General features: G+C 43.2%; 1 protein-coding gene across 3 annotated transcripts in view; it reads left to right on the top strand.

Moving 5' to 3' along the window:
• The first annotated feature begins 2,290 nt into the window (after window positions 1-2,290).
• Window positions 2,291-26,354, top strand: part of UNC93A (unc-93 homolog A) — a 43,290-nt gene continuing 19,226 nt past the window's right edge. Inside the window, exons 1-5 of one of the 3 annotated variants that reach the window (XM_004459454.4) lie at window positions 2,291-2,488; window positions 9,218-9,356; window positions 15,749-15,930; window positions 18,673-18,902; window positions 21,717-21,842. In XM_004459454.4, coding sequence (XP_004459511.2) covers window positions 9,270-9,356; window positions 15,749-15,930; window positions 18,673-18,902; window positions 21,717-21,842 — 625 coding nt within the window. In that variant the 5' untranslated portion in view covers window positions 2,291-2,488; window positions 9,218-9,269. Of the gene's footprint in view, window positions 2,489-8,699; window positions 9,357-15,748; window positions 15,931-18,672; window positions 18,903-21,716; window positions 21,843-26,354 lie in introns of those variants that run through there. The other 2 variants (XM_004459453.5, XR_011647716.1) reach the window with 2 other exon arrangements.

Here is a 26,354-nt window from a genome sequence, read left to right as displayed (position 1 = left end):
TGAAAAACAACATTAAAACTTCAGAGGTAGGGTTGGCGGGGGGAGTAAAGAGAGTAAAACAACCAAAGGATGAAGAGAAGAACGGCTATAAATGTCAAGGTGGTTTTCATTATAGTTCAGAAAATAGAGCTTATGTTTTCCAATTTTGACCTGAATGATTTTTGTGTGGCCCCTGGGAATACAAAGTTAAATATCATATCATTAACTGAACACACGGGATAAGAAAAATACAGAGGAATATTAGGGATTATGTTGAAAATTAGAATTTTGCTTGCAGTACCCACGCAAAACCCATTTTTACAAGAAAAGCTCTGGCCCAGGGTGGAAGTTCCAGACACTGTCTGGGATTCTGAAGGCCAATTGACATAGATCAGTTCGTTGCCAAATCTTGGGTCTTTAAGAACACTCCTCTTAAGGCAGATCTGTACCACCCATGTCTTCTTTGTACAGAGGGGAAGATGGCCCAGCCTTGGGAATGCTGGACCTAACAGCCCACAACCATCACGCTGTAAGCACAGAACTCTTCCTCTCCCTTGTGAGTCATAATCCTTTCCAGTTCTCAAAACACATCATCAACTTCATGTGAGGAAGAGTGGGCTCCCTCCATTTCCCTCCCACCATGTTTGCCTTCTGGCTCTCCTCTGTGGCTCCATAGCAGAGGTGCCCATTGATTGAATTGAAGGAATAGGTATGTGGTTACCTGCCCAGAAGGAGCAGCTGATAATTTAGGACCCACTGTGCCACCAAGAGCAGTGCTGAAAACATGGACTTTTGGGCTGAGAGAAGGGGTCCTGTCTCGGTATGTGACATATCTCACAGGGTCGGGGGCTGCATAGAACTTGGGAACTCTTTGCTGAATGTGTGGCACAGCTATCTTCCAGGGCACATCCAGGCCCCAACCTGACTTCCGGCTTCCCCCCGGCATCAACAGGGGAGGCCTCGAGAGGCTGCTGGCCCAGTGGGGGAATGAGCTGGAGGATAAGTGACAAAGCAGTGTGGTAACATTTGTAATACCCGCGAGCACCAGAAGGATTGGGGCATCCCCTCTGCATGGCATGGTTTTTGTAAAGCATTGGGAAGTAAGGGCATACGTGTTTAAAAGAAGCATGGGGGAGGAGGGGAGGACAGTGGGAAAGCCGTATCGAAGACAAGAACAAAATACAGCTCGATGATGAAAATAAAGTACCTAGAAAGAAGGTCATGTTTTAGTTTAATTTTCAGAGAAGTCCTTTATAAAAGTATATTTTCCTTGAAAATTCTTTATTCTTTTTAAAATTGGAGGTTTTTTTGTTTTAAAAAAAAATGGGCGTTGGGTTTTATATGAAGCACATAGGTGTTTCAAATAAAAAGTGGGTGTGGCTCAGGCAGTTGACAAGGGAGGTCCCAGGTTCTGTTCCTAGTGCCTCCTGAAAAATAAACAAAAAATTCAACAAGCAAAACGAACAAGAAAGTCAACTCAGGGGAGCCAATGTGGCTCATTGATTGAGCGTCGGCTTCCCACATATGAGGTCCCAGGTACAATCTCCAGCCCTGGCACTTTCAAAAAGGAATTTAAATAATGGGCATTCTTGTTTCCTTTCTCCCAGCAATTCTATTGCACAGAGAAGAATTTGATGCACGTATAATTGGACACTGTATATGTATGTGTGTGTTTATATATATGCATTTATGCTTATATTCATATACACGTACATATATAATTATGCATTAAATTACTCATACTATTTTTTTTTCTTTCTTTCCCCTTCCCCCCCTCCCCCGCCCCGGTTGTCTGTTCTCCGTGTCTATTTGCTGTGTCTTCTTTGTCCGCTTCTGTTGTTGTCAGCAGAACGGGAATCTGTGTTTCTTTTTTTGTTGCGTCATCTTGTTGTGTCAGCTCTCCGTGTGTGCTGTGCCATTCCTGGGCAGGCTGCATTTTCTTTTGCACTGGGCAGCTCTCCTTATGGGGTGCACTTCTTGCGTGTGGGGCTCCCCTACGCGGGGGACACCCTGCGTGGCGTGGCCCTCCTTGCATGCATCAGCTCTGCGCGTGGGCCAGCTCCACACGGGTCAAGGAGGCCCGGGGTTTGAACCGCGGACCTCCCATGTGGTAGGCATACGCCCTAACCACTGGGCCAAGTCCACTTCCCCATACTATTTTTATTATTTTAAAACTAAAATAATTTTTCCATATGTCTTTATAAAATATTCTCTCTTAATCGCATCAGACATTTTTCCAGTCTATCATTCTACAATTTACCCGAAAATCTTTTCCCGAAGAGATTCAAGTAGTTCCAGCACAAGCCGCTATTGAGAGACCTGAAATCTGCAAACAAGAGTTGCCACTTGCTAAAGCAAAACTAAGCATTGCACAATGCTTTCCCTATATTACAAGCCAGTCATTCTCCCTGCAACTGAAAGCAAACCAGGAAAACTCACTTCACTGTTCTGAAACGCTCCAAGATTCACGAAGCCATCAATGACTCGACCTGAGGAAGCCACAAACGAGGTAAAATCTCTTTAGGATGGTAGTAGTGAGTTTGAGGACGTTTAAATTGTCTGGATGTTTGTGTGGTGAGAGCAAAGACACAAAATTGTCTTCTGGTGATTTACCCACAGAATTGAACATCTCTGTGACTTTGCTTCTACAGACAAAATGATGACAAAAGATCTGGATCCTTCCAGCCTCATCACCACTTTCCATCACTCCTCTAGGCATGGTGGCAATATATGTATTTGTCCCTCAGTTGCCCAAATCATAGCTCCAGTTGCCTTAGCTACTCCTCGCACTCAGCCAGATCTTCTTTAATGGAGAGATCTGCTTGTTCCGATTTGCTAGGGCTCATTAAAATGGTCTTGCGAGCTGCTGCAGAACTGGTATTTTCAGCGCGTGTTGATAGAACATTCTGTTTGGATAGGCACTCCTTGAGCCAAGCAGCTGTATTTCCAGCTGGGTGTAGTTCTGCTGGTGGAAATGTGGGGTGTGTGTGTGTACCTAATGCAGCCACCCTTTCCTGATGCTATTATATTACCTGTTTTATTTTTGGTATAGCACTTACAGCCATCTGAATTTCTTTGCTTTCTCGGTTTTCTCAGTTGCTTATTGTCTGTGTACCCCACTACGTTTAAACATCTATGAGAACAGGGGAGCTTAGACCTCCAGTCAGTGTGGTAGCCCCAAGGTCTAGAAGAGTAGTGTGTGGTGTATGATAGGCACCCAGAAAACTTGGGGCAACTGGTTGTAGAAATAAGCTCCGACTCTACGTGAGTGGAAGGCTAAGCACAAAGGGCAAAGGAATCATGCATTTAGAAAACAAAATGGTATGTCTATGGGCATGCGTCTTCTAAACCATAAGCTTCTGTAGTCCCTCTCGCTATGAAAGCAGAGCTCGCGAAAGTTCTCTCATCCTGACTCATTCAATTTTGCTAAACTGATAGGAAGAGAGAAAGAAATGTCAAAAGCAAAGAACTGCAGCCCTCCGAGGGCCTCTCTCCCCGTGGTACTGGCTGAGGAACGCCTCGACCTTATCAGACGTCAGTGTTGAAGGAGGGTTCTGCAGAGGCCTGGGAAAAGATCAGGCTGGATGATGAAGCCACCCAGATGTCCCAGGTGCAAATAAGTGCTAAGACCACTTTAGGGCAAGGAAGATTTTTAAAAATCTTAGGACACAAAAAGCGCTTTCAAAGCCGACGTGGAGGTCTTATATGATTCAGAAATGTCGTGAGTGTGGAAGGAGCAGGTGCTGACCAGAGAGCAGGCTCAGTAAAACCTTTCCAGTCTTTTTTCTGGGCCCCAGGCTGCTGAGATGACCTGTGTGAGGGGCTCTGCTCTCTCTGATAAGTAATGGAAATTGGCTGAATGGGTCTCATCTAAGGACCTAACAAAGTCAAGTTCTCAGACACTGGACTGAACCCAGAGGAATCCTACCCCAACTCAGGAGGAGGGCCCTCTACCCAGGGTCCTCTCCAAGGTACTGGGTGATTTGGAATATTTGCTAAGAGAGAACACAACTCAGGCCATATAGTTGTGCTCATAGAAATTGCTTTTCCTAATTTTTTAAAAAACAGAGCATAGTGTACATTTATTTCCAAAGTGGGAAATTCCTAAAGTAGACAATAATTTGTTTCCCTCCCTCTATTTTTTCATCTATATGTAGACTTTTTAAAATGTGTAATTAATGAATAGGGCACATTTGAATGTATTTAATGTTACTTTATTAACAAAGATGTCAGATTTAAATGTCAAGAAAATTGATATTAATTTGCTAACCCGAGGACTTTCTTTAAAAGAGCAAACCATTGATTAGACTTCCTTTACATTAAGAGCAATCTTTAACTTCTTAGCAGGAAGCTTAATGATTTAAAATGTGATTATATAGCACTCCCAACCCATCAAGGCTTTAGTGAGCTCAGTGGTAGCAAGACAGTGACACCTAGTGGCTTTTAAAAATCGCTTCCGGTATTGAAAGTCCTGTGGTTCTCTAGAATATTCACTCTTTCAGCTACATGCCAAGCACTGTATCCTTCACTTTATTTTTTTTAAGATTATTATTTTTTTTATTTCTCTCTGCTTTCCCCACCCCCCACCCCAGTTGTCTGTTCTCTGTGTCCATTTGCTGCATGTTCTTCTTTTTGTCTGCTTCTGTTGTTGTCAGCAGCACAGGAATCTGTGTTTCTTTTTGTTGCATCATCTTGCTGTGTCAGCTCTCCGTGTGTGCAGTGCCATTCCTGGGCAGGCTGTACTTTCTTTTGCCCTGGGTGGCTCTCCTTAGAGGGCGCACTCCTTGCGTGTGAGGCTCCCCTACACGGGGACACCCCTCTGTGGCAGGGCACTCCTTGCGCGCATCAGCACTGCACGTGGGCCAGCTCCACACGGGTCGAGGAGGCCCGGGGTTTGAACCGTGGACCTCCCATGTGGTAGACAGATGCCCTAACCACTGGGCCAAGTCCACTTCCCTCATACACTTTAATACCCTGTAAGCAATCAATAGATTCAAGCAGATCTGTAAGGTCGTCTCTCTTCTCAAGTTGATACGGTGTAGATGTTAATGTTAAGGAGTGAAATTATTGTTGACGTATTTTGAGTCATTTATACCTACGTCTCTTTAATCATTTGGGGATCAGGCCCTGGTTCAGTTGGTCATTCCAGTAAACACACAGCTAATGGCCCTGAAATTACCAGAGTCAAGAGAGCTTGGGGCTTCTAGGTTCCCATTCTCATTTTCCAATCACGTCTCTCCTGGAATGCAGTTTCTGTTGGGTAGGCTAGATGGTGACAGACATCTGAGGCTGGATTAGATAAGAGCATCCCTTTAATTATGAGGAAGCCATTGGGTGACTCTATCTAAAACTGCCCTAGTCATACTAACTATTTGGGAGTGGTGCTGGTACATATTTCTTTCAGGAAGCATTTTGTCCAGCTACAGAGCCAAGGCACCTTGTAAAATGTATTGTTCATAATTTTTTAAAAATTCCTTCTTTATTTAGATAAAGGGAAAGAACTGGAGGAAAAGAATAAGACTGCAAACACACTAAAAGCAATTCTTTCACTAATGAGTTCCTGACAAGAAGGACAGGGAAGGGAAGTGGACTTGGCCCAATGGATAGGGCATCCGCCTACCACATGGGAGGTCCGTGGTTCAAGCCCCGGGCCTCCTTGACCCGTGTGGAACTGGCCCATGTGCAGTGCTGATGTGTGCAGGGAGTGCCATGCCACACAGGGGTGTCCCCACTTAGGGGAGCCCCATGCGCAAGGAGTGCTCCCCGTAAGTAGAGCCGCCCAGCGTGAAAGAAAGTGCAGCCTGCCCAGGAATGGTGCCACACACACGGAGAGCTGACACAACAAGATGATGCAACAAAAAGAAACACAGATTCCCATGCTGCTGACAACAACAGAAGCGGACAAAGAAGAACAGGCAGCAAATAGACACAGAGAACAGACAACTGAGGTGGGGGGGGAAGGGAAGAGAAATAAATAAAATAAATAAATCTTTAAAAAGGAAAAAGGACAGGGAAAGGGATAGAGATATATGTGACTTAGAAAAAAAGAAGTAGACCTCCAAGGTTTACTTTGCATAACCACGAAACTCCCTAGGAGATGCAGATGAACATATAGAAACATATAGAAAGAGTTGAACACAGAAGCGACAGGATGTTGCTTTCCAGAGCCAGTTAGCAAATCTTAGAAGGAAGTTTTGGTTTAGTAGCCAGGAAAGAAGGAACAGAGGCTAGCAGAAGAAAACATCAACTCTAATATCTAATATCAAAATGCAAGTAATTTGTGGGTAGTTATCAACAGGCCAGAATTTAAGTAATTTTAAAACATTGACTAAATATAAAAACGTTTTAATGTCAAAGCTTATTAATTGATAAGTTTAATGGGGAAAAGTTCATCTTAAGCTAGGTATTCAGGCCAGAATTGAAGTAAGTTAAACATTGACTGAAACTTTAAAAAGTTTTAATGTAAAAGCTCATTAATTGATAAGTTTAATGGGAAAAAGTCATCTTAAGCTAGGTATTCATTTTCTTTAAATATTGTTCCAACTGGTATTTTCTCTCAAAGTTAATATGCTATCTTAGGTCAATTAATATTTATTGGTGACTAATATGTGTCAGAGGCTATTATAGGGGCTTTCATATGTATTAACTTATTGAACATTTGCAACAGTTTTTTTTCAAAAGGAACCTGAGAATTATATGACCTATGTGAGGTTGTCTAGCTCAGAAGTTACAGGAGTAGGATTTGAACCTAAAGCTTTCTTCTGTGTCCAAAGTTAGGATCCTTTTTACTAGAGGATTCTGCTCTTCTGCATTCATGTCTACATAAGAAGATTCATGTTTAGTTAATATATTTTATTTTCATATTTCATTGTTTTCATAGGAGTAAGTTAAACGGCAGGGACAAGAATTTTATCCCATGTATTATTATTCTAGTTATTCCAATGGTATGACATTTTTCCCTGAATAGCCTTGCCACGCCATGTTGCATTCACCATCACTGTAAGATTTGACTTATAAATCCAAACTCAATAGAAATTACAGACTTCACAGAACATTGAAAACCATCTGAGAATACCAACAATGGAATAAAAAGTGATTTTTCTTGCTTATTAGCATGAGAACAGGGGCAAGCTATTCAAAGCTCTAGATACATCTAGTACACATGTGACTCCTTACCTTTTTTAAAAAAGATTTATTTAATTTATTTATTCCCAACCCACCGCCCCCCCCCCACCATTGTTCGCACTTGCTATGTTCATTGTGTGCTCATCTTTTTCTTGGAGGCACTGGAACCAAACCTGGGACCTTTCATGTGGGAGGGAGATGCCTAATCGCTTGAGCCACCTCCACTCCCTGCTTTGTTGAGCCTCTCATTGTGTTTTCCTCCTTGTGTCTCTTTGTTGCATCATCTTGTTGTGTCAGCTCATATACCAGCCCGTCACGTCAGCTCGCTGTCTTGCTCTTCTACAGGAGGCATCAGGAACTGAACCTGGGACCTCCCATGTGGTATGTGGGAACTCAATCATTTGAGCCACATCCACTTCCCCATATGTTTTAATTTGTGAAAATTAAGCACATGAAAAGATGCTCAAACCATCGGCCTTCAGGGGAATGCAAATAGAAAACCACAATGAGATACCACTTCACCCCCACCAGGACAAATATTATGAAAAAGACAGAAAATAAGAGTTGACAAGAATACAGAGAAATAGCACTTATTCATTGCTGGTGGCAATGTGGAATGGTGTATCTACTGTGGAAATTGTTTAGCGTGCCTTAGAAAGTTGAAAATTACCGTATGACCTAGCAATCCCACTTCATGGTATACACCCAAAAGAATTGAAAGCAGGGACTTATACACCAGTACTCATAGCAGCATTCTTCACAGTTGCCAAAAGGTGGAAGCACCCCAAGTGCCCATCAACAGATGAATGGATAAACAAAATGTAGTATTTCCACACACTGGAATATTTTTCAGCCACAAAGAGGGGCGAAGTTCTGTTACATGGCATTACATGTGAAACTTGAAGACTTCATGTTGAGTGAAAGAAGCCAAACACAAAAAGACAAATATTGTATGATTTCACTTATAGAAAATACCTAGAAGAAGCAAGCTTCACAGAGACAGATGGTGGTTTTTAGGTTAGCGGGGGCTGGGGGTAGAGTGGGAAGAAGGAGTTGTAGCTTAACGCGTCAAGGGTTTCTGTTTGAGGGATACAGTAGGGTAATTTTATTGGTCATAGTACCGTGAACTAAAAAAACTGAATTATACACTTAAATGTGGTTATAATGGGATTGTTGAGTTGTGTATTTATTGCTACAATAAAAAGTTTAAAAAGCAGAAAAAAAAAAAGGAAAATATTGTCTAGAAGATAATAAATATGGCTCCTGCAATTCAAAAGGTAAAGAGGTAAAAGCAGTAGAATAGACCTGGGCTTAAAAAAAAATGCAATTGGAATGCAGTTCCTCAGTAACACCAGCCACCTTGGAAGTGCTTTACAGCCATATGTGGCTAGTGGTGGCTGTATTGGACAGGCGGAAAGTTCTGTTGGACCGTACTACCAAACCTAGAGTCAGAAATCACTGAACTTTTCTGAAGTTCATTTTCATGCCCTTTAATGGGTCTGAGAATTCTAACAATAATTAATGTTACAGCACTCCTGTGGGGTAAAATGAATTCGTGCATGGAAAAGTGCTTTGCAAATTGCAAAGTACTATGCTATATGTATATTTTTTTAATTGCCATGTTGTAAAATTACATAATCTTTGAGACATAAGACTTTGATCCCTCGAGCTTATAATCATGTTCCAGAAGCTGAACTATGTATCTTGAAACTGAAGTACATTCCATGTTCTGCACCATTGACAATTTCTCTTAATGTAGAAGGTACTCTAAGTATATAAATACTACACACACTTATATATTACATGTATATATTAAATATTAAATTCATCACTTTCCTTAAAGACCACATCCAGTAGAAATTAATAGGATAAAACACAATCACACACATACAGATGAAAGTCTTAATCTTTTGCCAGCTTTACAAAGTGGTTATTGTGGATTACCAAGAAAGTGAATGAATAACCCCACTCAGTGCGCTTTGTAGGTGTCGGCGATAAACAAGTTCATTAACTAGCAACAGCTCTAATGACTAACACACCCTTGAGCTCAGATGAGAGAATGTGACTTCTTGGTCCAGGCTGCTTTTCCTGCGCCCAGATTTGTTTCTTTCAGGGAGCTACAAATTTTACGTGTCCACTGATGGTTGACGCTTTCAATCAACACAATGGATAAAAGCCTGAAGAATGTTCTTGTGATTTCCGTTGGATTTTTCCTTCTCTTTACTGCCTATGGAGGTCTCCAGAGTCTACAGGTAAGCATCCAATTGTCATGTTATCTTAACTTCTATACTTTTCTTGGCTTACAAAAATCTCTGGAGTCTCAAGAGGATGAAGACCAGAGGATTACATTTTATACCAAAAGTATTTCAACATAACCACCTCACCCATCCTCTAAATAAGTGGTGGTTTTTAGATGCACCCCTGAACTTCACGCTTCCCATTCACATTCTAATAAGGACGGCATGACAGCATAGCATGTGTTGCCTCTTTTTTTTTTTTTTTAAAGATTTATTTATTTCTCTCCCCTTCCCCCCTATCCTGTGCCCTGGTTGTCTGTTTTCTGTGTCTATTTGCTGCGTCGTCTTCTTTGTCCGCTTCTGTTGTTGTCAGCGGCACGGGAATCTGTGTTTCCTTTTGTTGCGTCATCTTGTTGTGTCAGCTCTCTGTGTGTGCGGCGACACTCCTGGGCAGGCTGCACTTTCTTTTGCACTGGGAGGCTCTCCTTAGGGGGCTCACTCCTTGCGCGTGGGGCTCCCCTACGCGGGGGACACCCCTGCGTGGCACGGCACTCCTTGCGCCCATCAGCACTGCACATGGGCCAGCTCCACACGGGTCAAGGAGGCCCGGGGTTTGAACCGCGGACCTCCCATGTGGTAGATGGACGCCCTAACCATTGGGCCAAGTCCGCTTCCCTGTATTGACTCTTGGACAGGGAGAGTAAGAATCCTGAGTTAGAGACTTGAAACAAGACTTTCTTTGCCTTTGGGTGGTTAAGAGAAGAAACAAGACAAGACAAATCATTGCGAAATCTCCGGTTTGATGCATTTGCGTTGGAGATCAGATGCAAGAATGTGAGATTATCAGATCTCATTAGGCTTTGTCCACTCCAAGCCTGCCCTAAGGAGAGCTGAGAACTCTGACAAAGTGGTCCCTGTGTATAAAGAACTCCTTATGGTCTATCCTTTCCCTTTCAGGCCTAAGAGTCCCAATTTTTAACAACATTCTCTAAAAGGCTGGTGGCAATCAGTGGCCATGCATGCCTCAGGGTCGATTTGGCATGTCCTATCTTCCCAAGGTAGTTACATTTTATGCCTGACCTTTACCTCTGGAATAAAAGCTCTGGAGAATTCCAAGAAAGGGTCAGGAAGTGGTCTTCGCATCCTTGGATGCATTCATTCAACATACGTGGTGCCCTGTCCCCAAGGGAACTATCACATAATGAAACTTTTTTAGAGCTTCTGATGGCAAGTTAGTGTGGCCTTGGATGGCCAAGCAAGGGCAAGAACGGGACACTGAATGTGTACACAGTGTGCAACAGAAGAGAACAGCCAGGACACTCAGAATCAAGGATGCAGTGATAAGAAGGCAGAGATGCCCATTTTCCATCTTCGCTGTTCCTATTCAAATACTTGAGCCTTCTCAGTTGCCAAAGAAGCTCCACTTCTCCACGATGCGTTATCTGCCCCGAGCCCCTATTGAATCTTGTTTCTAATTAGGCTCACAGAGAATGAAATCATAACCAACAGTGATTTTTTTTTTTAAGTTTCAAAAGGAAACACAGTCCCCTTTCTTGTCATTATAGTCATAGCTTTTGGCCTCCTTCAGAGCTTAGTGATCTATTTTAAAATGCCAGTATGCATGGAGCCCCTTTTTTGCCAGTAGGCCGAATTTGAGCGGTGGTACATGCCGTATGTGCTGACTGAGGGCATCAGCCAACACGTAACAATTTCCCATTTAAAAAACTGGGCCTGAAGAAGGAAATCGGGGCTGGTCTTCCTGTCAGACAGGACAGTGCATCCTTGCTTAGGAAACTGGAAAGGGAGGGAGAGTCAGAATTCTTAGGACGCAGTTGCCATGGATCTGCCAGCTGCTTGGCAGACAGGCTGCAGATGGGTCTCTGGATTTGGAAGCCGGAAGAGGGAGGGCCTTGGAAAGCACCCATCGTCCCTTCTGGCAGTCTGGGACCATAGCATGGCAAGCCTGCAGACCAATGTAGGCAGATAACCACTTGCCTCCATGGCTCCCATCTCAGTGGGGAGCTTCCCATTCAGGAATTACCCAGGATGGCCTTTGGGAGGCGCTCCATGGCCGTGAGCAGATGGGGAGGGAGGTGCAGCTGCAGCCAGGAGGTGCGCCGTCCTTCACATCCAGGGGCTTCCCCCTTTCTTCCCTGAGATTTTTGGGAGAAGGTGCACTGGCTGCTATTTTGGATTTTTTATAGCTTTTTTTTCCTTCTTTCTGAGTTTGGTCACTTCTTCCTCAAAAGACTGGAGATGGAAGAGAACCAGACCTCCAACTAGGGCATGACTCAAGGGATACACTCCCATTCCACCCTCAGTCCCAGCCCTAACCCAACCACATTACCTCGCCCACTAATCTGGAGTATGTAAACAGGTTTTACCTGCATGCATCCATCGTCTGTATTCATCCAGACTGGCTTTAGCGGGGCAAAAAAAAGAATTTAATAGCATGCCTTCAGGAATGGCTGAATCCAAGCAGTGTTGGAGAAATCTACCTCTCTGCATTATTTGGCTCTGCTTTCATTTGGTCGGCTTCATTCCCAGGCTCCAAAGTGGTGATAAATTTGGTCACAAGCATTTCTAGGTCTTCATCCTACTGGCTCAGCAAGCATAGATTGTTATGTTCACTTCCCACGGCAGCAATCTCTGTCCCCTCCATCTTGTCTACTCATCCCTTTATCAGCCACAACTTCACTTAGATGTCACTTCTTCCACCCTTTCCCTCACACTCTTGAACCAAAGTCTGGGAGAAGCACCCTCTCACATGCAAGCCCCGTGTGTTGTGGCGTTCAACACATGACGTTGTACTTGGCTGCTCATTTTTCCATCAACATCCACCAGTCTGTGAGCTCCGGCGTGACAAGGATCAAATCTAGTCCAGCACCTAAGCCAGTGTTTGACACAGAGAAAGCACTCAGTGGTTATTTGATGAATGAAAACAGCATTCATGCACGTCAATCTCCTGATTAACACCCTCCAGTGACTCCACAGGCTTACAGATTCAATCCAGTGTCCCCAAATGGAGCTGAGATGCTTCAGGTCCTAGTTCTCCAGCCTCATCTCACCAAAAGTTCTGCACAGCTCTGGCCAACGCAACTAAGTTTTCTACGGTCTCTCGTTTCAGAATGGAATCTACGTCAACGCATCTCCTAAGACACAGTTTCTCCCATCATCCCTCACCCTGTGCCATTTCCCTGCTTATCTTTTCATCCTTCGGGGCTCATTTAGCCTTCCTTCCTTCTAGAAAGCCTCCCTGATTCCCCTGGGCTGGCTTATGTGTCCCCTCCCAGGAGTTCCTTGGCACTCTGTGTATACCCCTCATGGAGGACTCACTGTGCTGATTTGTAATTGGCTATTGCCTTGCTTTACTGGCCCCTATAAGCTTTTTTTTAATCTTATTTTTTGAAGATACATAGATCACACAAAATGTTACATTAAAAAAATGAGGTTCCCATATAACACACTCCCCACACTCCATATCAACAACCTCTTTCATCATTGTGGCACATTCATTGCATTTGATGAATATGTTTTGGAGCACTGCTGTATTGCATGGATTATAGTTCACGTTGTAGTTTACACTCTCCCCCAGTCCATTCCGTGGATTATGGCAGGACATATAGTGTCCTGCATCTGTCCCTGCCATATCATTCAGGACAACTCCAAGTCCTGAAAATGCCCCTATTATCACACCTCTTCTTCCCTCTCCCTGCCCTCACAACTCCCATGGCCACTGTCTCCACATCGATGATACAGTTTCTTCCATGGCTGGAGTCACAATAATTATATAGTAGAATACCAGTAAGTCCACTCTAGTCCATATTTTATTCCTCCATCCTGAGGATGCTGGGATAAACCTTTGAACATCTGTAAGATGTTTGAGAGCCGTGGCTGTTTTCATTTATTTTTGTATCCCTCAAACCCATCACAGAGCCTCCTATTGAAGGAGCTGACTGAATGTCACAATTGTTTATGCAAATAGCTCTTACTAAAGTCAACATACACATGTGCTTATCCTTATACATGCATTTTGCAGGCTGACTCCTATCATGCAAATACAGGTGTTCGACCACGGAGGTTCACATAGAAAAAGACATCAGCTTTTAAAATTTGGTTCCCACTTTGAATATCAAAATCCATCTTCTGGGAAACGGACTTTGGCCCAGTGGTTAGGGCGTCCGTCTACCACATGGGAGGTCCGCGGTTCAAGCCCCAGGCCTCCTTGACCCATGTGGAGCTGGCCCATGCGCAGTGCTGATGCGCGCAAGGAGTGCTGTGCTACACAGGGGTGTCCCCCGTGTAGGGGAGCCCCACGCGCAAGGAGTGCACCCATAAGGAGAGCCGCCCAGCACGAAGGAGGAAGCAGCCTGCCGAGGAATGGCGCCGCCCACACTTCCCGTGCCTCTGACGACAACAGAAGCGGACAAAGAAACAAGACGCAGCAAAAAGACACAGAAAACAGACAACTGGGGGAGGGGAGGGGAATTAAATAAATAAAAATAAATCTTAAAAAAAATAAAATAAAAAAAAAATACATTGCTATCAATCCATACTTAAAAAAAAAAAAATCCATCTTCTGCTCCAATCGTTGCATTTAAGCTCAATTGCAAGTGACAAATATACCTTTTCCATTTGCAGCAATTTTTTTGCAGCAGTGCTGTGGGTGAGAAAGAAACGCCAGTGCAGGGAAACGCTGCAAGCATTTCATTAACTTACAAAGAGACAATTTCGTTATTTAATACATGAGTAACTAACACACAGGTATTAAAAAACAAAAGGCTCAGGCTTAACCAACTTTCTTCTTCCACACATATAACTAGAGTTTTAAAAGAAATTTCCAGATAACCCCAACTTCAGAGGATAGTGCTCACTTTCCACCAGCTTTCAGAATTTTTATGGGACTAGCCATTCTTGCTTTTGATTTGAATTAATCAACAAATATTAAGAATCTGCTTTGGGCAAAGCATCAGGGGAGATTTAAAAAGAGCAAAATATTTTCCCTGCCTTCAAGGGGATGATAATCTAGTTGAGTAACAGAGATAAGCCCTAAATGTCAGGGAACTCATAAAGAGATAAATTCAAAAACAAAATCAAGAGGTCTCCGTGTACCAGAGTGGCCAGGAAGGAACTTGGAGAAGAAGTAACCTTTGTTCTGTGCCTTGAAGAATGGGAAAGATAAGGTAAAAATGGGCAGTATAGGGTGAAGAGTAAGGAGCCACTTCATTGAGGAAGGGATGAAAAGAAAAGCCTGGAATATTTGGTGTCATGCTGAGTAAGCCATTGGTTTAAAGAGTTTGGATTTTACATGGTGGAAAAGGGAATGATGGGATGAAAGGAATGTTCTACAAAATTGAATATGGCAGCATTCTGGTACAAAACATTGTGTCTTGTCAGGGAGACCAGGTAGGTAGGAATTTAATAGTCACATAGACTTGGGTTGGAGGTCCTGCTGTCCCACTATGTGCGTGACTGCATGTATGGTGCATAATGTCTCCTTCATCTTTAACATGGGAATAACATTGTCCATAAAATGACAAAGAATATAGATGCTCTCATTTCAGGATCTGGCTCATGGCTGATGCTCCATAAATGATAGTTATGTAAGACGTGAGCTCTCATTTCCTCAAGGTGAAGAGACCCTGCTGGAGTCAGTTTTGCTCCTCAGGAATTGTGGAGTTAAGTGGAAGGTTGGCAAGGAAACCTAAACGGGCATTTATGAAAGAAGAACCAGCCATTCTTGTGGATGCAGAAACTTCTTCTGTCTTTGTCTTTGTCTTCATTTTATTCTTATCATGTCCTCTTACAAGTACCATAAGAGGGAAAAAACACTTTTAGGCTGGTTCTTCTTGGACCGCATAAGCCAAACATCAACACCGATGGCTCTTGCCAGTCTGGTTCCGACTACTTGTTGGGCCTTTGGCCATTTCATACCCAAGCCGTGCTAGGCATGTAACTGGAAAATAACAAAAAAAAGGAGAAGAGGAATTTTCATCCACACACTGTTTAACAGAAGTGCCCTATACCTCCGATGAGTCAACCTTTCCCACCTGCAGGTGCAGGGTCCCTCCCCTTCTTACCTGACATGGAGGTAGATGCTCCCACAAAGTACCAGGGCCTTCGGCTCATGAGGCTAATGCCCATCCAATGTCCAGCCCCCACCTAAGTATTTCAGGAGGTTTTGTGCTTTCTCTGTCCCCAATATTTAGAAGCAATTGACCCACTTGAATCAGAATTTCAGAGCTGTTTCCTTATCCCAGCTGAATAAGAGGCCACCTGCTTTGGGAAGCACACTGCTGGCTTTCACAGACATAGAGTGGCCTTGAGAAAAGCGAACCAAAGAACTCAACCAAGGCCACCTCTTTCCTCTTCTCTGTGGCTGACTGGGGCTGATTTTGTCTCTCCAGAGCAGCCTCTACAGCGAGGAAGGCCTGGGTGTGACAGCTCTCAGCACCCTCTATGGAGCCATCCTCGTCTCTTCCATGTTCCTCCCGCCAATTCTCATAAAGAAGCTTGGCTGCAAGTGGACCATCACCATCTCCATGTGCTGCTATGTGGCATTCTACCTGGGCAACTTCTACGCCAGCTGGTACGACACCCCTTAGAGCTTGTGACGCCAGATTGCTCCTTAGGGTCAGCTACTTGGGCACCTTTGATTTGCATGTGATTCGTAGTCAGACAAAGCCCACGGCTTCCATTTTTAAAACATGCTCTACTTGAAATTCCGCTCAGTGTCTTTGGAAGGATACCATGTTGGGTTTCTTCCTATTTTTTCCAACCAGGACCTCTGGCTCCTACGCCAGCTCTATTTCTTGTTCCTGATTTATAGTGGTGACCTCTCCCTGGGGTCCTCCTTTGGTCCTCAGCTTCACTCGATGCTGGGGTGCTCACACATCCCCATGACTGGTTATCAATAACTAGGAGATGTGTAAGGATATGTAGGGTGAATCTCGAGGAGGCTTAGCCAGAACGTGACTGATGTGATAGAAAACGGTTCCCTCACTCCTTTTATAGAAAGTGTCGGCAGCAGGGTTTTGAATGCACTGAGTTTTGGGAAAGCCAAAGGAGCTGGTGCCCTGACTTGAGGTCTATCTAGTCCCTCAGTGGGAATGCATGCCTCAGATACCAAACTCTAAGAGCATTACCAAGCAAAGTGAACTGTTCTCTGCCTGATGCACTCCAAAGACCAATTCCTAAGACACGTCCCGATGGCTGGTTATCAATAACTAGGAGATAGGTAAGGACATGTAAGGAAAATCTCGAGGAGGCTTAGCCAGAATGTGACTGATGTGAAAGAAAATGGTTCCCTCCCTCTTTTTATAGAAAGTATCAGCAGCAGAATTTTAAAAGAGAGTTTATTGCTAAGCACAAAACAGGAGAACTGATGGCCTCTTGGCCTAAAAGTCTGTCTCCTCCAGTCCAAGAAGTTTAGGGTTTTTATAGATTCACACAAGGGAAGGTGAAGTGGCTACCATCATGATAGTAAGCATTAGCAGGGGCTGAGAATAGTCTAGAATAACCATCCCAGTAGTAAGTATAAACAGGGGCTGAGACCGGTTCTGTGAGTTTCAGTAATTTTAGGTATTAACTTCTGGCTGTGCTACAATATATTAAAAAGTTTTTTAAAAATCTACATAATGATCCAGTAATCATAATCATTTGTTAATTCATAACCCTTGGTTACAAGAGCATCGATCTGTACCCCTTTGTTCCTCATTTACGAAGCAGCTCTTTGAGACTCTTTGTTGTAACCCAGGCTTTACTGATTGAGACTGAGTGTAGGCTACATAAAACCTCTACAGCTTCCACTACAGCGTCCAACACCAACTTCAAATGCAACAACTCAATCACTTCAATTCTGACTCTAACTACCTGCAGTCAGGCCAGACCCCTCCTCGGCAAGATTGCCCTTCAGGCACCAGGCACAAGTTCAGGCACCCAGACTGCCCACAGTTTGACCAAATGGCTACCAGTTTGGGAGTTCTTACCCCCTCACCTCAGATTCCAGAATCTGCTAAAACAACTCCCAGAACTCACTGAGAGTGCCATACTTAGGTTTATAGCTTTGTTATAGTACTAAGAAGCCAAGAGATGAGGCACGTGAAATGAGGTCTGGGAGGGTCTCAAACACGAACTCCCATGTCTTCTCCATGTGGAGTCACAGCGTGTCACCCTTGGGACACAGCAGCCTCATACCAGTTCAATCATGGACGCTCATCAGAGCTTCCAGTATCTGAGCTTCTATGGGGTCTCATGACATAAGCACGATTAATGGATTCAATGTCCATGTGCTTGAGTTAAATCTACAGCTCCCTCCCCTGAAAGATGTCAAGGAAGGTGGGCTGATACAGAAGCTCAAAGTCCCAAACCACTAATCACCTGGGTGGTTTTCTGGTGCGGGCAGCCCCCACTTTAAAAGTGCAGGGGAGGGAGTGGATGTGTCTCAAGCAGTTGGGCACCTGCCTCCTGCATGGGATGTCCCAGGTTCAGTTCCTGGTGCCTCTTAAAGAAGATGAGAAGAAGGCAATGAGCTGATGCAATAAACAGGCACAATGAGATGATGCAATGAGCAGATGCAACAAGCAGACACAACAAGCAGGAAGCAGATGTGGCTCAAGTAATTGGGCACCTACTGCCACATGGGTCCTGGCTTTGGTTCCCAGTGCCTCCTGAAGAAGACAAGCAGACAAGTGGACATAGCCAGCAAACACAGTAAACAGACACAGTGAGCAAACAAGGAGTAGAAACAACGAGCAGACAGGCAAGGGAGCCATGTGGGGGGGGCAGGTGGGCGTGCAGGGGTGGTTAACCCCTCCCTGTCATCTCATTAGCATATGAATTATCAGGGGAGATCCTAGGTCCACCAGGAAGAACAAAAGACACTCCTGTGTTTGCTTCCCCAGGATATGAGGACAAAGACCAGACGCATTTTTCATTCTACTGCAGACTGCTTTACCTGCTTTCATACAGAATCCTTGAGGAGGGCAAAACAATTCGAATACTTTTTTGTTAAGATAAAGCTGTTAGAAATACCTAGAAACCACCTAGCCTTATCTCTAGTCGTTAGCTAATTGTTTATAGTTCATTCGAATGCAAAGGAACTTCACTAGCATTGAATTTTTCCATGTTGCCAATGACCCTGAACCAGAAAATTCACTGTTTCTGCTCATTTATCTGAGTCTAATGATGAGCCCATCAATCCAACCAGTCAATAAACATGATGCTTACAACAGGCTAGGCATGGAGTTTCCTTCTCTTACAAATACACGGAAAAATGCAGAGGGAATTTTGTATCATATTTTTTTAAAAATAATTGCATTTTATCTTGCAGGTACACTTTGATCCCCACCTCCATAATATTGGGTCTTGGAGGCGCCCCTCTGTGGTCTGCTCAATGCACGTACCTGACAATCATGGGCAACACACATGCAGAGAAGGCAGGAAAAATTGGCAAAGATGTGGTGAACCAGTATTTTGGCATCTTCTTTCTTATATTCCAGTCATCTGGTGTGTTGGGCAATTTGATATCATCTCTGGTATTTGGCCAGATTCCTTCTCAAGGTAAAAGGACAAGAAGCACGTTAATTGTTTCAGAGCGGAGCAGGGCTTTCAGTATTGACACTGATTCAGTGTAAGGAAGTGTCTGTATGCTGTCACGGGAGCAGGTAAGTAAGGAGTTTAAAGATAAGGCTCTCCTGTAGGGTTCCTGATTCCAGGGCTCTTCCTAGGGAGAATCTGGGTGGGTCTGAGGACTCCCCTTATTCCCAAGGGTGTCCAGTGATCGTGGTGCTTCCATGACCAGCACTGGGACACCTCTACCAAAGAAACACCTTGGGGAAACTGAGGGCTACCGCCAGTGCAATGCGTGTCCATTGAGCCATTATCCTTTTTAGACCGTCTTAAGAATTGGTTTGACTGATTTATTTTCCACTGAATTCATCTGTTGGCCAGTTTATAAAATAATACACTTAAGATCATTCGTCCCTTAACTCAGTTGAACTTTTGATGAGCTGATGTCTGAACACATCTGTGTTGACCTGACCTTGCCCAGACATGGATATAAAGCATGTATCTATTTTATGCTTGCACCTCATGATGGCTACGTTAAGGATTTAAACCAAGGGTAGAGGAAGTCGATCACTTCAGTTCTACAAGACAACATTCCCAATGGGCAAACAAGCAAACGAACCATTTTTTATGTCTTTATCCTGGTCATCCATCCTGCTATCCCGTGTAAAGTCCCACTTTGGTGAACACGCTACAGCCCAAATCCTGCTTTCGTCTTTCTTCATGTGATGCTCTCACTTGCTAAGTGCATCCAAAGAAGGGAAAGGCGAGGAGTTAATATATAAATATGTCAACTTTTACTCATTGCTCTCAGTGTCAACAATAACGTGACAGAAACTGGGATTAAAGTTCAGTGTCTAAAATATTACTCATGAGTAATGGGATAAAGACAAATGTGAGCTTTATCCTCTTAAGAGCGCACAACACACAGAATTTTGAGAGCCAGAAGGTTTTTTGAGAGCACTATAGGATTTCTCATCTTTTTTATACCTCTGGCCTTTATGACACCTTCTCATTCGATCTCTTGGATATTTTACCAGCTAAGATTTTGTGATGTGAAAACAATAAAACACTGGATATTCTTTCTTACCTGATATCTTTGCCTTCTCTCCAAAGATTCTGATATGTTTCTGGCTGATAATCACTGATGGTTCAAATTTAATTCTTTTAATAAGTAAGGAGACTAACATTGAAAAAAAATGATTTAAATAACCTGCCCAAGGTCATGGAACCAGGTATAGATGAATCAGAAAAAGAACTCAGCATTCTTTTTTTTTTTTTTTTTTTTTTTTTTTATTGACTTTGTAATAATATTACATTAAAAATATATATGTGAGGTCCCATTCAACCCCACCCCCCCACCCCCCCTCTCCCCCCCCCAACAACACTCGTTCCCATCATCCTGACACATCCATTGGATTTGGTAAGTACATCTTTGGGCACCTCTGCACCTCATATACATTGGTTCACATCATGGCCCATACTCTCCTCTATTCCATCATGTAGGCCCTGTGAGGATTTACAATGTCCGGTGATAACCTCTGAAGCACCATCCAGGGCAGCTCCATGTCCCGAAGACGCCTCCACCTCTCATCTCTTCCTGCCTTTCCCCATACCCTTTGTCCATTATGTAGAACTCAGCATTCTTGGCAACCATTCTAAAATATACTTTCTTTCTTCATGATTGTTTTAGTTTCCTAGGCAGCTTAAAGCAAATAAAAGGAAATGGTTCAGCTTGAGCAATGGGAATTTTTTAGCTCAAAGTTTTGAGGCCGAGAATTTGTCCAAATCAAGGCATCATCAAGCCAATGCTTTCTTCCTGAAGACTGGCTGCCAGGAATCCTTGGCTCCTCTGCCACAGGCCGAGGCACATGGTGGCACCTGCTGGTTTTTCTGTTTTCTTCTGGGTGTCATTGATTTCAGCTTCTTTCTTCTGTGACTTTCATTTTCTCTCTCCGTATTCATTCCATTTATAAAGGACTCCAGTATCAGGATTAAGATCCCCTGAATAAAATGGGCCACACCTTAACTGAAGTAGCCTCATCAAAAGATCTTATGGGTTTACGCCTACAGGAATGGATTGACTTTAAGAACATGTATTTCTGGGTACCGACAGCTTCAAACCAGCACAATGATTAATTTTGAAAGCTGAAATTTTTCATTTATGTCAGGAAAATAAAGTAACAAGTAACTGACATTGATTCCACATTCATTCTTTGAACTTTTGCAGAACACTCATTGCATTCTACATTTCCTGGGCACAGTGTCTTAAGATCAAATAAAATGACATGCTCCTATGAGTAAATACATTATGAGCACTTGGTCAAACACACCTGTGTCTTTGGACATTGACTTATTACAGGGGTTCTTAACCAGGGACCCTTGGGGGTCTGTGGAGAGATTTCAAGGGGTCCGTGAGCTTGAAATGAAAAAATATATATATCTTTACTTTCTCTGACCTCTAACTGAAATCTAGCATTTCCTTCAATTATGAATGTATGCAATAAATTACAGTAGAATTCATTTCGTATCACATCATAGTTGTTGCGTATCTTGAAAAATCATGCATGCTCATCCATACTACAGATTTATGGTAGTTGTTAGACCTGATGCTAGCTGAGTGTCATAAAACTATCTGCCACTACATCCTGAGAAGGGGTCTGTGGTTTTCACCTGATTGGCAAAGGGGTCTATGGAACAAGAAAGGTAAAGAACCCCAAACCTATTGGGATGACTTGCCTTCAGAGTGTTCACATCATTCCATTGCCCAAATATCCAGGTCTCACCTCTTTGCTTCTGACTTCACAGAGCAGATCCCAGATGAGAAGCTCAAGAACTGTGGGGCCAGTGACTGTCTGATGGCCGCCGCACCCACTAACAGCACTCAACGCCCAACCAATGAGTTAATCTACACCCTCCTAGGCATCTACACTGGTATGTGCTCCAATAAACCGCAGATGCAAGAAGTCCTGAGCAAAATCAAATCCCTTAGCTCTTTCCAGTGTTGAAACAGATCATTTCCCCCAAAGTATAAATAATCTGTCTTCATCTGTGTTGGACTGGACTATGCTCGGGTATTTTCATCAGAAATTAAATACAGGAGACCAGTGGTGGTCTAAAGTTTTCTATGATAATAGAAATATCCTAGAGCTGCACAATCCCAGATGGTAGCCATTAGCCACATGCGAGTAGATAAAGTATTTAACAAATGCAGCACCTCAGACTTACTAGTCACTTGTCATATTTTTGGGAGCCACTTGTCACTGGTGGTATATTGAATGGCGCTGCACTAGAGTGTGGCTTTGGTGGATTGACTTTTTGTGTTTAAACTATTTGCAGGTGACTCTGAAAGTCCACAATGTCTCTAAATTGTCATTTTTCTGAGGCATGTCTTTGAATGACTCCTTTCTCACATCAATGGAGCCCCATGGTTCTTAATTACTAGTCAGCAGTATAGCTGAGATATACAAGTATTAGATGTTCATGAAAAAATGGTTACCCAAAGGGAGTTCATTCTAATGGCAAAATCTATATTGGTAATTTTATAATGACTTTAACACTCAAAGATTTATTACAACTTTCTTAAAGTGTGTGTCTTTCAAGTGTTTGGGTTTTTTTTTTTTTTTACATTTTTGGAAGGAATTTAAATGTTTTCATGTCATTCTAGAATTGTGGAATTCATAAAGGTCTTGGAATGTATCCTTCATAAATATCAAGGGTCTGATATGTGTCAGATTCAATAGAACTGAGTTCAGCATTCCACTGGGAATCACGGGTTAGAAAACTTAGCATACGTTGCTAAGGGTTTTGTCTTTATGGTGAGACCAACACTTGGGTCTCTCTCAACGCCACCTCTGAGTCAGAGGTACCAGGTGAATACTTGGAAGAGCTGCTTGAAGCTGACAAAGCATATCCAGCATCAACTAATGTGTGTCAAGCAATATGCCAGGATTTCCATAGTCCAGAAATTAAGATAAGAACCTTGCCTTCAATAAGTTTATGGTCTAGTAAAGGAAGCAGTTACACATCCAATTAACCAAAATTTGATATACAAGTGTTTTGAATGACATTCCCACATGACCTGTAATTACATGTTCCTGGGGAAATTAGGTTCTAGGAAAGCTTTGAAGAGGAGGCAGTATCTAAGTTGGGTCCTGAAGGACTTCACCAGGTAGAGGTAAAGTAGGAGAAAGAAGGGGCAGAGGGTACAGAGAACCCTAAAAGTAGAGGTAGAAGAAAGAACCTAAGCAAACTCTGAGTAGTCCTAAGAGGGAGCTTGGAATGCCTGGAAGGCAAGGCAGGTCAGAGGGGACAGAGAACTCAAATGTGTGAGGAGATCATATGACTAGTTGAGTCTGATTGCAAAAGGCCTTGAGGCTGTGCCAAAAATTTTGGATGTGCTCAGATTTGTGTTGTTAAATAGATTCCAATGCTAGCATAACTTAGAGGTGCAGTAAGCCAGTGTGAGAGAGGCCAGTGAAGAAGCTGGTGTGATGAGCCATTAAGGAGGAATGAGGAAATAAGTACAGTGGCAGAGAAAAGAGAAAGAGCTGAGTTTAGGGGAAATACCAATAGGACATAGCTATGAATTGAACATGGAGATTGAAGGAGAAGAAGGGAACAAAAACAATGTTGAGGTTTAAAGAATTGGTTTAGTTTGTGAGGGATTTATTTTGATGTGACAGCAATAAAAATACTGGTCTGGGACAGAGATCCAGGACAGAGGCTGGTGTGCAAATATAAATGTGAGAAGTGTCTCTTTAGGTGATGGTCAAAAACCACAGATGTGAGTGAGGCTCTAAGAAAAAAAAAGGAGGAGAAAAGATTGTGAACACAACAAGGAACCTTGGGAGGCACCAACAACTGAATGGCTGGGCAGAGGATGGGATGCCTTTGAAGGAGACAGAAAACAACAAGTAGGGATACTGGGGGCAGGAGGGGTGGGGGGAGGGCTTGAGATGGTCAAGAGTGACAGACATCCTTGAAAGTCTTCGTCCAATGAGACTGGACAACACACCTGTGGGGTGTTGACACAGAGACTGTTGGCCCATTGAGAAAGCAATTTTGGTGGAGGGGTGGTGTGGGAAAGTCAGCTTGAGGTGGGTTGAGAAGTGAGCAGGAAGTGTGGGAAGAGAAATGGTTTCAAGGAGGCCACAGCTGGCCCGTTGCCGTCTCTGAAGTTCCTGTCAGCTTGGCACCATTTCTGCGTTTCCCAGCCACACAAATGTCAAGGTGTTGAGAGGGGAGATTAGCACAGACCTTATGCTTTGTAAACACTTTGCCTCACAGTTTCCTTTACACAGTTGAGAGGCCATGTGGCAAAATGGAAGCTCCTGGCCTGAGTCAAAATCCTCGGTTTCTAGTTTGGAACCTCAAGCAAGGTACATGAGCAAAGGCACTGCCTTTCGAGTCTCCATTAATGAGCGTGCTCAGCAGTTATTTTCTATAAAGGGCCAGAAAGAAAATATGTTAGGCTTTGTGAGTTATGTAGTTTCTGTTGCAGCTCAGATCTACTGCTCTAGCAAGGAGGCAGCCAACAACAATATGCAAATGAATGAATTTGGCTGTGTGACAATAAAACTTTATGAGCCATGAGCCTAATTTGGCCTATGGGCTGTGTGGTTTGGCCTGTCCTAGCAGAAAAGCCTTGGCCATAGAAAAGGGCATTTTCTGCAACTTCATGAGTTCTAGGCCCTTTATTATCCTGTCTCCTCCACATGTGGCTGAAATACTGTGTCTTATCCACCAAGACCAGGCCCCCGAGTTTGTCCTTTGAGACCTTTCTCTGGTAGCAGCCCAGGCACTATTCATACATTCCATAAAATTCTTAGTTCACAGAGACTCCAGTAGCCTACAGGAATTGCAACCCAGAAGTTATATAAAGCAGAGATCATGCATATGCCATATGGAGAAATGGTCTTTTATTATTCTGATCATGGTCCTCTTTAAGCAAGACCATGTGATCATAAAGGAAAAAAGAAATAGGAAAGGAGAAAAATGAATTGGAGCAAAAAATAACAGTCTCCCTAGAATAATTTTCATGGATTTTTGAGCTTTGTCCTCATAGTGAAATTTCTTGCAAAGAGCCCTTCCCTTTGAATGCGGCATATTGATTGTGCAACATCAGCACTTTCCCAGTTCATGCCCCCTCAGAAGGTTCTGGGCAACATGCCAGCTCTGGGCACACACCGGTTTCAGTAAAAAGGTGTATGGCCTTCTTTAGCCATGTCCCTCCTCTCTGTGGCTCTCACCTGGCTTCTTGCCCAACGACTATGTCAGTGTTTATTGGGCAGCTGCTGTTTTCCCCGACCACAATGCAAGATGGTGGGAAAGGAAATGGATACAGTGAGTGGAGAAAAAATTACACCTCTGCCACATTATTTACCATACAATCAGCTAATGGGACTGGTTTGGACAGGTACTTTAACAATTCAAAATGCCCCAGCGAGTTTCCTACACTCCCCCACAGGACAGTTCACTGCTCTGAGAATTTGGCTGGTAATTACAATACTAGAGGGAATGAAAAGGAACTGTGAAATGGCAGCAGGCAGCAGTCATTGAGGTTGAAACCATGAGAATATAGCTGGTAATTACAATACTGTGAAAATGTATTTTCATAGTATCTATAAAATACTTTATGAAATGTTGAATTATCATGAAATTGGGACAGGGTGTAATATTTAGCCAAAAGGGTAAACAGCTTAATTATAGGAAAAAGAGCGTAGACATAAATTAGTATTTATCTGGATGGAAAAATATTCACAATGGGGACCTCGTGGGCTGTATGCTGGGACTAGTTTTACCATTTGTTTTAGTTTCCTCATCTACGCAAGCAAATGCCATGCAATGGATTGGCTTAAACAATGGGAATTTATTGGCTCTTGGTTTTGAGGTTACGAAAAGTCCAAATAAAGGCGTCATCAAGGTGAAGGTTTTTTGCAAAGACTTGTGCTTTGGGGCTGGCTGCTCTTGATCTTTGGTCCTTGGCTCCTCTGTCACATGTCAAAGCACACAGTGGCCTCTCCTGGTCTTTCCCTTCTTTTCCAGGTTCCAGTGACATCCAGCTTCTGGTTTGTCCCTCTGTGGTTTTCTGTCTGAATTTCATTCTGCTTATAAAGGACTCCGATAATAGGAGTAAGACTCATCCAGATTGAGTTGGGTCACACCTTAACTGAAAGCACCTCATGGCAAGGTCCCACTTACAATGGGTTCACATCTACTAGAATGGATTAAGTTTTAAAACTTATTGTTCTGGGGTACATAGTTCCAAACCACCGTACCATTTTTACAAGCAATTTGGAAGAGGGCTGGCTTTGTAAAACCTCATGGTTTCACTAACAGTCAGGTAGTTGTGTCGTGCTGTGTCGTGGCAAGCAAAGATTCCTATTTACACTCTTATGATAATGAAATAATATTAGGCAAGTTAGTGGAACTAAGTAAAGAGAT

This window comes from Dasypus novemcinctus, chromosome 28 (genome assembly GCF_030445035.2).
Source record: "Dasypus novemcinctus isolate mDasNov1 chromosome 28, mDasNov1.1.hap2, whole genome shotgun sequence".
NCBI classification, from domain to species: domain Eukaryota; kingdom Metazoa; phylum Chordata; class Mammalia; order Cingulata; family Dasypodidae; genus Dasypus; species Dasypus novemcinctus.
Note: the sequence above shows the minus strand (reverse complement) of the source record. Positions and strands in the feature narration are given on the sequence as shown.